At 44.9% G+C, this 15,214-nt stretch overlaps 1 protein-coding gene across 3 annotated transcripts in view; it reads left to right on the top strand.

Annotated features, from left to right (window-relative positions):
• The first annotated feature begins 68 nt into the window (after positions 1 to 68).
• The window catches only part of LOC132327135 (uncharacterized), a 35,399-nt gene continuing 20,253 nt past the window's right edge, over positions 69 to 15,214 (top strand). For all 3 annotated transcript variants that reach the window (XM_059845958.1, XM_059845957.1, XM_059845959.1), the window contains exons 1-5: positions 69 to 299; positions 12,214 to 12,317; positions 12,717 to 12,831; positions 14,123 to 14,297; positions 14,937 to 15,048. In XM_059845958.1, the coding sequence (XP_059701941.1) occupies positions 295 to 299; positions 12,214 to 12,317; positions 12,717 to 12,831; positions 14,123 to 14,297; positions 14,937 to 15,048 (511 nt within the window). In that variant the 5' untranslated portion in view covers positions 69 to 294. The remainder of the gene's footprint in view (positions 300 to 12,213; positions 12,318 to 12,716; positions 12,832 to 14,122; positions 14,298 to 14,936; positions 15,049 to 15,214) is intronic.

Here is a 15,214-nt window from a genome sequence, read left to right as displayed (position 1 = left end):
CGGGCGCGCGCGAACGCGCCGGGGGCGGGGCCGCGGCCGCGCCTGTGCTGCCCTCTCGCGGCAGCAGGAACAGCGCGACCCGTGCGCGCCCCCGCGGCGCCTCCGGGAGCGCGCCCGGGCTTGGGGCCCGGCTCGCCCCGCCGGGATGAGCCGGCGGCGGGAAAGGGCCTTTTCCAGGAGGGAACGACATGGAACGGCGACGTGGCGCCGGCGGGGGGCGGGGAGCAGAACGGGACAGTGGCACCGCAAAGGCCCTGCCCAAAAGTTGGCACTGAGCCACCCGGTGCTGCACTAATGGGGTAAGAAACATCGCGTCCTTCTGCTGTAGTACGTACCTCACTGCAGATACTCCAGAACCCTCTGGACGCAATGCTGTGTCGTTTGCCCTAGGAAGGCCCTGCTTGAGCACGGTGCTTGGGCCGGATGATGGTCCTACCAACCTGAAATGAACAGGGCAGGAGATTTTCCTCCTTTTGATGCCTTTATTAAAGTGATCAGCTCAAGGTGCGGTTTTTAGCAGATCTTCAGAGTTCTGCCACCATCCCCAGCAGTAACCCAGAAGAGGAGATTTGCAGCTCTGTCCCCTAGGAGCCACAGCCGGGAATCCTGTCCTTGCAAAGGCAGAGGGGGTATACCCAGGTTTCTCAGTTTGGGTTCTCAGTCCAGGGGGTCCTGAGTCCGACTGGCATCATTTTAGTTGGGGCGAGGAGTGACCGAGGTTTTCAAGCGTCTCTGCCGGCTCTGGACCACGGCCTTGATGTCCAGACACCACCCTGACTTCTCAATTCTGCTTTGGCTCGTCTTTTTTGGGGTATTTTCCAGGATTTGGTGAAGGTCCCGTCCCAGTGCAGTTTGGGTTTGAGATAAATTTGCGTGTCTGCTGAGATGCAAATTTCTCCCTCTCCCCACCGTCCGAGGGGAGGTTGTCATCCTCCTGGCAACAGGCTAGGGTGGTTCTGAAAAGCAAGAATTCTCCACAATAGAGAGTTAAACGGCGGTACTTAAGGATACTCAAGGGGTGATTCCAACATTTCACTAACAAGGAACTCTTGGCCAGCGCTCAATTCCTAGCTCAACTGAAAACTCCTCTGCAGCTCCTTCTCTTAAAAAAAACGGTAACTTTTTTGTTCATAACAGTTCCCCCCTCTTTTTCTTTGATCGAGCTTAAACCTAAGCTCGCATCAACTTAAATTTTTTTGTATTGATTATAAATTTCCTGAGCGGTCTTGTAATCATAGTTACTTAACTTTGTTACATTCTTTGGTTTCTTCAGGTTGGCTTGAACAGCAGGTACCACTGTTTTAAAGGCACAGAGACATATGCACAGTAAAAAAAGCAATCCTCCAAGTATACACACAGCGGGGAAAGTCACCTCTCCCCATAAATCTTTTTTGAAAGTCCATAGGTTATCCCACCAACTGGAAGTGTAGGAGTTTGTTCTTGGTTGTTTACATGTGCTAGTTTCTTTATCTCGTCTGAGAGATTTCTAATAATTGCATTCTTTATTTCTAATACTGCCTGGAGCTTGATGATTTTATTTAACATCGATATCGGGGTCTGAATTGGGCTCTTACATTTTTGACTTCTCTCAATTTCTATTGTACTTTGCTTCTTCTGTTGGGTTTCTCTTAAACTTTTGTATATAGGAACTCCTAAACTTGATCCAGACTCTTTGTGTAATGAAGAGAAATGTTGTGTTATCATTCCAGTAGTACAACCACCAGACCAATCTCCTGACAATTTAGTGTATGCTGTAATACTAGAGATCAAAACCAGGGGTTTAGGGCTTTCATAACATTTACACAGTTCTTTCATTTTCCTAAAGGGGTTCATCTCTTTTTCAGTATACTCATATGCTTCATAGTAAATACTCTTGTTTTTTTCTTTTTTCTTAACAGACAAAACTGCTAAATACTTTTTACAAACCATTTTTCTTACCACTTTTACCATCTCTTGTCTTTCTACTAGATTTACCAAGCTTGCTTCAGTAACATCACGTTCAAAGCTCAAACTGGTTTCTCCTACAGGGCACTCTCCCAGGAGTTGCTGCATAAAAGTGGCAGTATTATGGGCCATCCATCTTTTCTCATTCTTTTCACAAAAGACCAATTGGGAGAGGTTAACACATTTAGGGTTAAAACTTGTATGGACTATCGACAAGGAACTTATTTCTCCTTCCTCGAGGGGTTGGTAGCCCTCACAGCACGGCTTTCTTGGGCTCCCCAGAGCACCAGCAATTAAAGCTATCATTACTACCCTTCCCAAGAGTCCGGTATGGGTCATCTTAAACAGCATGCCCCCACCCGGTCTTGCCTCTTGAGGATTTCACTTAGTTTTCTTTTTAAGCCCTTCAAGAGTTTTTTTTTTTTTAACCCGCTTCTCTGGTTACTTCTCTTGGTTTGTCCTTACTAATTTTTATTTCTCCTAGGGAGGGTACTCTGTAGGAGATTGACTTGGTGTCCTTGGTCTCAATTTGGGGGAACTTAACTGAAATTATTTATTAACAGCTTTAACTTTTTACAACCTTTTTTCAAACACAGAACTTTTTAAAACACTAAGATTTGTTATGATTCTGATACCAATCTATTTCCTCATACACTTCAGTCTTTTTGACTCTTCCTTCTGAGAGTCAATTTTAAGTCTTTTGGTCCTTTTATAACAGTATACTCTGCTGAATTGACTTGTGATGTGGCTGACTCTTGTCCTGAGTTAGGGGGTGAGTCATCTAGTCCAATGCTAGAAGGTGAGAGGGAGAAGGTGAATCCCGGTCCAATACCAGAGGAAGACTGTGGTGTGGATTCTGGCCCAATGCCTGGAAGGGAGAGTGGTGTGGGATCTGGTGAAGTGGGTCCAACTCTTTCTTCTGGTCTGCACAGTCGAATTAGCAATGAGGAGTACCTGAAAGGGGCTTGCAAGTATAGCCATTAATGATTTCTTTAAAACTTAAATCTCCTGGGTTAATGTTATGTATAATTGGTTAATTTCCCTTTCTTCTATAGCTTGCATGTTTCTCAACTTTTTCATTCCTTGTAATTTGCAAAGAGTCATATTCGTTTCTGTTAGCTAACTTAACTCCAAGATAATGTTTTGGGAGTTCTCTTCTGGTATGCCTTTTTCTCTTTTTTTTTTTTTTCTCTAACTTACTAGTTTTCTATTCTATTTTCAAGGTCTTATCTACTCATCTTTTGCCTCTGTTTCTCAATTTCACTAACAGCTTAATAACTACCTTTTTAATCACTTACACTCATAACAAACTTTTTCACACACTACTTTTCAACACAATACACTTCCCTCTAAGGAGATGTGCACAATCTACATTACCTGTACTTTCATTCATCTACATTCACTCAATTTCTCATTCACCTTCCCACATTCCTTCACACTCTCAAGACATATAGTGCATCTCTGCAGGCCATACACACACTCTTCAGCTGAAGCCCCCACCTGCCCAGGGACTAAAACCTGGTTTGCGGGTCATACACTCTTTCCACTGCCTCTCACTTCCCACCCGCCCGGGAAGTTAAGGCCGACTTTGTGTGACTCCACTTTCACACACTACAAGAAAACAGTAAGGTACCTTTTGATCTCACATCACTTATTACAAATTTAGGTGTTACTGCCTAATCTTGGTGCTATTGGATATCTCTTCACCCAGCTGCTTTGTCCAACCCTAGATGTCTTTGGGCATTATACTATATCATCTGCTACATTGTTAAGACAGGCTTTATGTGCTCTTGTATCTACCACAAATCTAAATCCTTCATTTAGGGGTCTCCTAAAGTATACCAAGGGCTCATTTAGATGTTACATCGGGTCTCATAAACTTTAAAGCCTTTGACCCCCCCTAATTGTCACTTCTAAAAATCCCTGCCTCCTCTTGGTGGTGGACCCACCCACTTTTTTGGTACTTTAAATTGCGGGGCAAAATTGCTTGCTCCCACTTTCTCTAGCTACTGCAACCATGATCTTAGCTTCAGCCTTTGTTTTTTCTTCGTCTCTCCTTAAATACACCTTTAATGCTTCTCTCAGTAACTCATTAATGTCCTTCTCTTGCCAATCTTTAATCTTTTCTAGTTTTCTCCGTATATCAGGCCAAGATTTGGTAACAAATCGGACCTTTAGTAACACTTGGCCTTCCGTGGTGTCTGGGTCTATTTTGGAATACAGCTGGAAATTCCGCTTTACGCGATTAAGCCAAGTAGCAGGAGTTTCGTCCTTCTCTTGTGCACCCTCAAATGCCAATCTGGTATTAGTTCCTTTGGGGACTGACTCTTTGATCCCCCGAATTATCAAAGACCTATATTCCATCATGGCCTTCCTCTTCTCCTCCTGATTAGGGTTCCAGCTGGGATCCGTTAGTGGCAATTTCTGTTCCCCTGATGGCACCTGGGGTCCTGGATGGTTATCTTTCTCCCAAATTCTTATGCCGGCCACCCTAATCATCTGGACCTCTTCTGGGGAGAATATATTCAGAATGGAATTTATCTCCCCCTAAGTGTAGATATTTGGACCTAAGAATTGATCCACTTGGTTAGCTATGCCCACTGGGTCCTCAACTAAATGTCCCAACTGCTTCTTAAATCCTCTTACCTCAGAAGCAGTTAGAGCGTTCACAAAGCCAACACCTCCTGCCACCCCTCCCATAGGAACCTCTCTGTGGGGAAAAAGTCTCTCTACCTTGGATGTCTTAGATCGGGTATTGCAGTATGGCCCATCCTCAGACACTGAACTACCAATTTGAGAGACATCAGGATTCCCCTGAACTCTCTGCAGGTCACCGGGTGTATTTGGTGATAACGGTTTATCAGGCAAGGAGGCATTTGTGTCTCAGCTAGGAGGAGGTAAAGGGACAGCAATAGGAGGGGGAGAAGGGCCTGCATGTATTTTAAGTGGAGCTGGAGAAGGGGTGGAGAATGCAGCCTGTGGAGTAGGCGCTTGTGGTGGTACAGAAGGAACTGAGGGAGCTGAAGGGGGTGCCGAGGGAGTGGTTACTAGGGGAGATACTGGGTCTACCGCAGAGGAAGCCAAAGGGATAGAAGGAATTACAGGAGGTAGTAATGAGATAGCAGCCGGGGGCAAGGCCGGATCTGCTCTTTGAGGTGCCCGAGGAAGAAGATTATAAGGTAAAGGGGCACCCGGCGGTAAATAATCCAAGGGATCCCATCTTTTACTAATTCCAACATCCCCTCCTTCATTCCTCTCTTACTTCCTCTGAACCTTACAAATTCTCACACCCTCATCCCCGATAGCATTTTTTAACCAACAATCTACATACAATAATTGCTCGGGATCAGTGTCCTCCCGAGCTGTCAGATATTGACTCAGCTGCTGACACATCCACTTGTCCTTTGTCCCACACCAGGGCCATCCTCCCTGCACTTCTAATTCTGGCCAAACTTCTACACAGTAATGGATCATCTTAACCTTATCTAATCTCTCTGTGGCCTCTATAGAATCCCATCTCTCTAAGAGTTCTCCTAAGGGACTACTGGGAGGTATATTCCTCAGCCTCTTGCCGGCTTTCTTGCTGTTACATCCTCCCATTTTTCAGGTCTCAACAGAAAAAAATCTTAAGAAAAAATTGCGTGAAGCTCAGGACTTTATACATATACTACTGCCTGATCTCTTGACTGCCTAACTTAATGTCAGGTCTTATGTCCATCAGAACTTTAAACACGAAACCCCGGCCCAAGAGCCCGATTCGTGCCTGACTTCCTTCGTCAGGAAAAACCACTGCCTGATTTCTCTACGTATCAGGACTTAAAACCCGGCTTCCTTCGCCGAGGCCTGACTTCCTTCGTCAGGACTTAGTTTGCCTGCAGGGCTTTGGGCTTGCTCGAATCCTTCTCGAGACTTACAATCTGCGTAACTTCCTTCGTCAGGACTTAAAACCCGGCTTCCTTCGCCGAGGCCTGACTTTCGTCAGGACTTAGTTTGCGTGCCACTCACACAAAATTCCTCCGCACGCCCGGAGGGGGGGGGGGCCCTCTTTCCGCCTTCGGAGGCTCTCACTCACACTAATTCCACACGCTTCCCTCCGTTCCCGGCCGGCCCGCTCGCGGGAGTCCGAAAACGCGGTACAAGGAGGTCCCACTCGCTTCGAGGATCTGAGCTACCAGTCCTCGTCTCATTCACACTCCACTCACTCGCCCCCCTCCCGCCACCGGTATTTTCTCACCAATCCGGCGCTCCTCAGCGTCACTGGTCCTGAGCTGATCTCCTGTGGTCCTGATAGCCAGCTGTCCCGGAGGTCGTAGGGTGGGCGGCCGTCCCAGTCCTGGTGTCCTCTTCAGGCGTGGCAATCCCGGACAAGTCCCCTGCTGAAATGAACAGGGTAGGAAATTTTCCTCCTTTTGATGCCTTTATTAAAGTGTCCAGCTCAAGGTGCGGTTTTTAGCAGATCTGCAGAGTTCTGCCACCATCCCCAGCAGTAACCCAGAAGAGGAGATTTGCAGCTCTGTCCCCTAGGAGCCAAAGCCAGGAGTCCTGTACTCGCAAGGGCAGAGGGGGTATGCCCAGGTTTCTCAGTTTGGGTTCTCAGTTTGGGTTCTCAGTCCAGGGGGTCCTGAGTCCGACTGGCATCATTTTAGTTGGGGCGAGGAGTGACCGAGGTTTTCAAGCATCTCTGCCGGCTCTGGACCACGGCCTTGATGTCCAGACACCACCCTGACTTCTCAATTCTGCTTTGGCTCGTCTTTTTTGGGGTATTTTCCAGGATTTGGTGAAGGTCCCGTCCCAGTGCAGTTTGGGTTTGAGATAAATTTGCGTGTCTCCTGAGATGCAAATTTCTCCCTCTCCCCACCGTCCGAGGGGAGGTTGTCATCCTCCTGGCAACAGGCTAGGGTGGTTCTGAAAAGCAAGAATTCTCCACAATAGAGAGTTAAACGGCGGTACTTAAGGATACTCAAGGGGTGATTCCAACATTTCACTAACAAAGAACTCTTGGCCAGCGCTCAATTCCTAGCTCAACTGAAAACTCCTCTGCAGCTCCTTCTCTTAAAAAAAACGGTAACTTTTTTGTTCATAACAAACCCAACCCAATTCTGTGATTCTGTAATAAATCCTGGTTGTGAAACTGCTGTTTGCCTGATCCACATGGTGCCCTTGGCTTCCTACTGCCAAGAACCTTAAGCCAAGTACTAAACACATTCCCAAAAGATAGTGACAAGCTGGGGCGCAGGGGCAACCCTGTCATTGCAGTGGTACTGATACTTTGCCTCTCTCCTTGAAAATATATTAATAAATCAAACGTATCCAGGCTATCAGTCACTCCAGAAAATACTGAAATGAAGCCTGTGTTCTAAACATAGGCATTAGGACAGTCCCCTAAGATGCTGGACTTTAGGAAGAGCACAGGAGAGAAGAGGTACATCTGTCCTCAGGTTTCCTTGAAACAATGACTTCAGGGCCCTTGAACTACCTAAGGAATGAGGCAATGGGAATGCTTGCTGGCATTTTCTGGAATGTGCAGAATCCAGACTTGGGTGAACAGAGCTCTGCATTAAAAGGAGGTGAAATATGCATATCAATTTTAACAAGCTTCAAAACAAGGTACAGGTATGCATAAAACACAAAAAAAAGGCTTGTTCTTGGAATGAACTATGAACTCCAACAATCTTGGAATGAATAACTTCTTTGAATGATTGTATAAGACCAACCTTCATCCAGGACAAGGAGCACCCAAATAAAGACCTTGATCCAGGCTCTCTATGCTGCAGACTCCCTCCTGATATTATCAGCACAGTGATCAGTGCCAAATAGCTCATAAATTCAGTTCAACAAATCCCTGTTATAAGACAGCCTGGATGTTCAATGGAAAACTGTCCCATGAGAATTGATAATACTTTTTTAATATCTAAAAGAAGAAACTTATTTACTGCACCTGATTCCATCACAGAACATTTTTCATGTAATGTTCAGCACTGAAATAAAAGTTCAAAAACGTCACCAGGTGTGTATGTTCAGTCTTGCATTCTGTTAAATACAGCTGGAGGAAAAAATACTTCATATTAGAAAAAAAAAAATTCAAATACTTTTAAGCCGCTAAGATAATCTGGGAAGTTATTTTGGATCCATTAGAATGATCATGAAAATCTGCTGATGAAAGCAGAAGGATGTCAAGACAGTTAAAGAGGTTAAGTCACTAAACAGCAACTTTGTCAGAACTTCATATTGGTTAGACTGTTGCCCTGACAAGAGAGATAGTTCCAGGCACCACAGTTCTCACTAAGGTAAAAGAAGTGAATGGTTAAATGTCTTCTGTATGATTCTGCATGTCCCTAGGAGGTCTCCTGGATATTGGCAGCATAGAAACAAGCTTCAAAAACAGAGAAACACCAGTGAGCAAATCCCAGCCTAACAACTGTAAATAGACTCTTAGAGATCAGGTACACAGGAAAAGGAAAATACTGTCCCATGGTGGACATGACAGTGACAAAAGTAATGTGGAGTTTCCCATTTCCTTAATGTCTCCAGCAGTGACACCCCTGAGAGAGGAAAGGTTTCAGGGGAGATGTAAATGCTAGGAATCACTCAGAAAGAAAAACACCGGGGTGGCTGTAGGGCCCAGCTCCCAGTGAGCAGTAGGAATTTGCCATGGCAATTTCTTTGTTCCCAGCCGCTCCCATTTTAGTCAGGAACCTGTTTAATATTAACTTCTGCTTCTGAGGCCCTGAGGGGAAAGCAGCAGCAGCAAGCTCCGAGTCAGGGGCAGGCAGACAGGACTGGAAAGGCAGCTAACACTGCAGCAGGCAGGGAGTGAGTTAAACACTGCCCCACACTTTCACACAAACCTGTCTCCAGCTCTTCTCCAGGGCTTTCTCTCCTGCCAGTTCCCTACTGGCTGCTTCCAAACCACATCATCGCTATTGTCAGCCATATCTCACCCTGCAGAAGCCTGCTGGGAGCAATTCCAGAGCTGGGATATGCACAAGACTGCAGTGGTGCCCTCAGAGACCTGTTTGACCTGCCCCATTTTGTCTCAGAGACTCAGAGGTTCATGTTGCAAAGCTGAGCTAAAAATCCAACAGGCTGATTTTCTACAGGATTTAAGGAAAAAAAAAAAAGACAAATCAAGCAAAACGTCTTTACCCCTGACTTACCTAATATGTCAGGCTGGACTTGGGTGCCCACTGCATTGAGAATTGGAAACTGAGTGACCAGCTTGGTTACTAAGCCATCTGGCCTGAGAGTATGTCAAAAATATGATGGTCCAGATAGATTCCTACAATACTGCAGTCTTTCCAAAAAGATTTAATGGAAAACAAAATTATGTCATTATAATTTATGTGTATTTTTAAAAAACGTTATTTTACCGACTCATTTTTTTTCCAATACATCTGGATACCCATCCTCCCAGGAAAAACATATTGTTCACAAAATCTTCAGCATCCATTTATGGTATCTGAGGATGTAATCTATCATTCCTGCAATTAAATTCCCTCCAGACTGGGTAGCAGAAGTCAGAGGCAGATTGTAACTCAGCAAGCTTTGTTTGAAGTTTCCTTGGATGTGTTTAGTTGAAGAGACTGGAAGGATGTAGAAAGTAAGACACAATTTTTTACTGCTGGGTTAAACAGAAGTTGCGAGGAATTTCTTTTGAAAAGGACAAGTGTAAAGTGCAAATACTGCTTTAACAACTTATGTTTTACGATTTCCTGATTAATGGATTGCAGTAAAATCAGTTCCCTGACACTGATTACTTCAGCAATACATTAGTAATTATTTCAGCTAGTTTTATGTTGTGCATGGAAGCTGCACAGAATCATGTCTGTCTTTTAACCTGTAAATCAGTTCCTTCATGGCCGTCTAAATCTCAGCTCTGATATTTTCTGCAGAATATAAAACTGAAACATATACAGTACAAGTGCATTAGATATCAAAGTATCGTGGGTTTTTTAGGAGGAGACAAACATTAACTTCACAGTCCTTGTTCAAAGCTGCCCTTGAACTGCTAGAATGGATTGTCGTTATAGGAGGAGACTATGATAGTTTTTGCTGTGAACTCAACTTATGTTCTGCGTGTAGCCAGGTATCTGCATCGTAAAAAACGTGGCCACAGCTGTCTTTAGACCTACAGCTTTCCTTGCTGGAGAGGCCAAGAGCTGGGTAGATCTCTTACCCTGGGAAGAAAGAGTTTTTACAGCTGCATTTGGCAAAGCTGTGGGGGAGGCATGAATGTGATTCTTCTGCTTTTTAGGAATAAGCACAAAGGAGCTCAGTCTGCAAATGCATTGTTTTAGCGAGCAAGGAATTCACCGATTTTAAAAAAAAATCTAACAGGAAAGGAAACTGAAAAAATGAGAAAAGTCTTTTAAAGAGCTAGGGGAAAATCTGGCTCTGCATGAACAAAAATAATCACAGAAGCTTTCCTGGCCCTGCCGTGAAGTGTCCCCCTGCACCCAGGGCAGGGAGCAGTTGTGGAGCTCAGCTGTGCCTGTGGTTAATAATAAATGGATTCACTTGGCCAGGAGTTCTGGCCAGCACACCCCCTCCTCCGCCTCCTCCCAGGGCTGCCCAGGCAGCGCTCCAGTACCCACCCAGCCTCCCTCCATGAGACAGACACCAGAGGTAAGAGACACCAGGCCATTGCTCCATGAGCTCAGCTACACAGCATGGGTCACAGGGGAGGAGGGAGGAGAGCAGGTCCGTGCTCCAGCTGCCTGAAACGTGCACTAGGAATGTGCAAAGTTTGGTTACAAGGCAAAAGGTTGTATGGGTCTTGCAGCAGAACTTGCCAAGCTTCAAAAATCTTTGAGGCGTCTCAGGCTGGATGTTGGCCGAGCTCCTCGTGAATATCAGCTCAGCCCTGCTGGGTTTCAGGTGGTGACCAGCTGCTTTTTATCCACTGGCCAGTAGTACAGCTTGGGCACTCCTTGGTGTTGTGCTTCTGAGTTTGGGGAGTTGTTAAAATTCAGAGCACAACTCGAGCAGCTCAGCTGATCCCTGGTGTAGGCCTGTTGGCCTAGTGAATTTATTCTGAAGCTGACTTTGCCCCAGAGAGCGAGGGGTGAGTAGGCACACACACAGCCATACCAGAACATTTGCATGAACCCATGAACAGCTCAAGCTGCTGAGCTTACCACGAAAAGGATTTTGAAAGTGGAAAATCTTAGTGTTTCAGTCAGGTGTGTATTGTGTCTAGTTGATCCAGTCCCACATTTCTTAAATAGCACAGCCCAAGCTGTCCTGTATAGTTGAAGTCTTTAGATTTGGGCAAATATAGTCTCCCTGGTTATAAGAATTATCTATATATAGCTGAAGTGCCACACACTGTACTGAGAGCAGAGCCATGTTCTGCTAACTGTAACATGAACACAGTACTGTTTTTTAATTAATTTGCCATCTGAATTAACAATAGGCACAAAGGACTGAGGAAGGGAATCCTTTCCTCCTAGTGAAGGGGTGAGGAACAGGGAGAATGGAGGGATATGGCCAAAAGCCCAGGGAAAGTATGTGAAGCAGCCAGGCATTGAGTGAAACTGCCCTGAGGCCCAGACCAGACCACTCTTAACATTTACAGCTCTCTCCCCCTCTTTCTCTGTTTGGGAATGAATTTAATTAGAGTGAAAAGGAGTTGCTAAGAGACCAGAAGAGTTCTGGAGTTTGTTGCTGGGGCTGAATTGCCACTCTGCTTCCAAGGCACTGTGCTAAAAAGGATGATGTAACATGAGCCTGCATAAAGCACTCCCAGCTCTAGGGAAAGCTGCTCTCTCCTCCTTGCAGTTCCAGTCTGGTTTGTCAGTTCTCAGCTCCTTTTTGAGCTCCTTGTTTTCTCCTAGACACTGGCAAAAAACAGGTTCCTATCCCTAAAGCACTATTCTGCCTTGTAGATTCCTCCTTGTGACCTTTCACGTTGGAGGTGGCTGTGGCTGGGCCTGACATCTATCATGAACAGGTCACTTTGGAATTTAAAAGGTTTTCTGCTTTGGAATTCTCGCTAGTTTGTTACTCCTCATTCTTTCCCCTGCTCCATCATGATGTCAGCCCAGCATTAATGGGCCAGGTGATCCCTTCCAACTCTATTTCTGCAGCCTAACATTTTGTTTTGCCACTCTGGCTCATGGTCGAAACACCAGGAGATTCCAGGCCATCTCTTAGGCAAAGGGCAGTCTGTCTTCCAAGGTCAAGGCAAGAGCTGATATGTTTAGCTTCTTAGGGGCACATCATTGCTAAATTACATTTTTCTTTTTCACCTGACCTCTGTTATCTCAGGAGCATCCATATGCACAAGATGATTAGGAAGATAACCCTCAGCCTGGGAAGACACATGTCCTTCATGGCACGTGGGGCCACCCAGGTGAGAAGACTTCTGCACGGTGAGTACTGCACCGAGTTCCTATGGTATCCTTGGTGCTTCCACTCTTCTAAAACATATTTCCATCTTTAGGCATGGTTGCAGGGCTCGGTTTTTTCACATAATGTTCAAGTGGAATAACAGTAACCATGCGACAGCAAAAATGGTGGCAGAGGATCCTTCAGTGATGGTGATGAGGATTAATATTCATATTAACAGTAGAGATGTTTTGCACACATTTTTTTCACCTACGTAAAACACAGCTCTAGTCTTCCTGAAGTTATTTGTAAATTGACCCCAAAGAATAGCTGAAGAGGGGGATAAATTTGTTGTGATGGTGACAATTTGCTTTTTATAAAACAGTTCAGTAGTTACTGCAAATACCCACACAAATAACTCACTCTTCTGTGTTTATCCCCAGGTGGTTATGTCAGGATTCATCCCTCTGTACAGGAAGCTCTGGTGGAGGGGAGACCCGTTGTAGCCTTGGAAAGCACCATCATTACACATGGCATGGCCTATCCTCTGAATTTGAGGTGGTGGATGTTGATGTTCCTCATTCAGTGTAGTTGTAAGAATGAAGCACATAACTTACTGGATTGGCATCAGTATTCTTGGTCGAGCCAAAGCTGTTGCAAGAGCAAATGGAAATATCAGGTTGTTAGGCATGCAGGCTGTGAGCTCAAGTGTAAAACAATTGTATTTGGACTTTTAAGGACAAATATGGAGAGCCTAGTTATCTCCTTATCCAACACCTTAAAATTTCTGGCTTCCTTTAAAATAGAGCAGCAGATAATGTCACCACTTGCTCTAAAAGAAAGCTATCAGCCTTTTCAGCTGCATAGTTTGTACAGACATTGAAAACACTCTGCAGTTTCTTTTCCTGTATCTTTTGTAATGCAAAAAGGATTGAAACACAATAATGAAATCTGTTCCTTATCCCACTCGGAGCAGCTACTGTGACAGCTCCTGGTCCCTTCTCACTGTCTTCTGTATCCTGCATGGAACCCCCCCCACCTCTTTATTTATCAATTTTCAGGAGACTCGTGTTTCATTGTGTTACAGTGCCAGAAATCATTGCACTCTCCCCTCCATCCTTGTTTCCAGAAAGCACAGAAAGGTTTTGGTATTGATTTTCCATCTTGCTTTTTACCTGGCCATTATTCTGCCTGACATTCTCTCTTAAAATGAAGCTCTAAAAACTCGATTTTTGGGTACAGGTAGTTTCAGTAGTTAAAGATTGCCAAGCATATGTCCAGATAACTCAGAAAGGGAGAAGAAGCTGCTCCTAAAAAAAATACTCTATGGATGATCAAGTACAAAATCTGCTAAACTTAGGCTTAGTCTGCAGCCCTGGAGTACCCTAAGGCAGCAGATTTTTGGCACTGTTGTTACTCTGTATCTCACTGACTGTATTATGAAAAATATATCATGTTCATTTGAGCAGGACTTGAACTACCTGGGGTTTCTGTGAAGGTCTATATGTCAGAGAAATAACAAGTAAAAGTTAAAGGAAAGTCCTATTTTGAGAAGATCCGTATTTTCAGTAGTATACTGTACAACCAGATTTGCTTGTAAACCAAATGATTTTTCTCAAAAATGAAGCACAAAGCTTGGGCATTGCCATCCTTGAAAATGGGAGCTCTTCACTTCTGCAAGGTCAAGGGCAAACATTTCTGCCACGAGGCAGATACAAGAAGAACAGGATGTAGCTGAAACCACAAGAACTGTAGAACTGTGAATGATGCCCATCAAACATGACAGTTTTCTTGCCTGATTGTTTCCATCCGTAATTTTGTGATTATTGTCTTGTTTGTCATATTTCAGCATGGCCAGAGAGGTGGAAGAAATTGTAAGAACAAATGGAGCAATGCCAGCCACTGTAGGTATTTTAAGGGGCCAAATTCACGTGGGACTCGCAGACGGGGAACTGGAGTTCTTGGCAAGCAGTAAAAATGCAGTTAAAGTGTCTCGCAGAGATTTTCCTTTCGTCCTCAGCCAGGTATGGTGTGCAAACTTTCTAGTGTGGTCTTTCCTAGTATAGTATAGCTGCTTTTCTAGCAACAGTATAGTGCTCTCCAGCTTCATGCCAGGTAGCTTTTAAACCTCTCAAAAATATCATGGAAAGTGGAATCCTCTGATGAGCACAAAAGTGGCCCTAACTAGACTCAAAATACAGCAGGGTAAGGGAATGACATACATTAAATAGGGCTCCTGAAAAGTCATTCTGGTTGTGCTGGCAAGCCATGGGCATTTGGCTAAGAATATTCTTATTGGCGTGATAGGACATTCTCTCATTGCATATAAACTATGTGACACTTAGTCTATCCCAGGCTTAAAATGACAGCTAAAGGTGCCACTAGCTGCCTGTGGAACACCCTGGACAGCAAAGGTCGCTGCTATCAGGGCAAGAGCAGCTTCTGTGGCAGGGATGACAGATGATTTACACAATCACAGAATATTCTGAGTTGGAAAGGACCCACAAGGATTATGGAGTCCAGCTCCTAAGTGAATTCCTCTGCCTTTTGGCTAAAAGAGTATTTATGTTAGAATTTCACTGTGGAGCTGCTCACAGACCACAGCTGTAGCTGCTCCTCCATGTCACCCTGGGTGCTGACCGTGGCTGGTTGTTCCCCGACAGGGTTTGTCCGGTGGCACTACCGTGTCTGGAACAATGATCGTGGCACACAAAGCAGGAATCCCTGTGTTTGTCACTGGTGGCATAGGAGGTGTCCATCGGCATGGGGAGAACAGTAAGAACATCAATGCATTCTACTTTTCACTCTTGCTACAGTTTCATTCAATTCCTTCTTTTTCCTTTTTCCCAGCCTGTCCTACAGTAACTGTCGTTCAGAAGAATAAAGTTAACGTTCTTCTTGATCCAACTAGGCTTGCTTTCTCCTTGATGTCCCCTTTTCA

Source organism: Haemorhous mexicanus, chromosome 5 (genome assembly GCF_027477595.1).
Source record: "Haemorhous mexicanus isolate bHaeMex1 chromosome 5, bHaeMex1.pri, whole genome shotgun sequence".
NCBI lineage: Eukaryota > Metazoa > Chordata > Aves > Passeriformes > Fringillidae > Haemorhous > Haemorhous mexicanus.
This window is presented reverse-complemented; position numbering and strand designations above follow the sequence as displayed.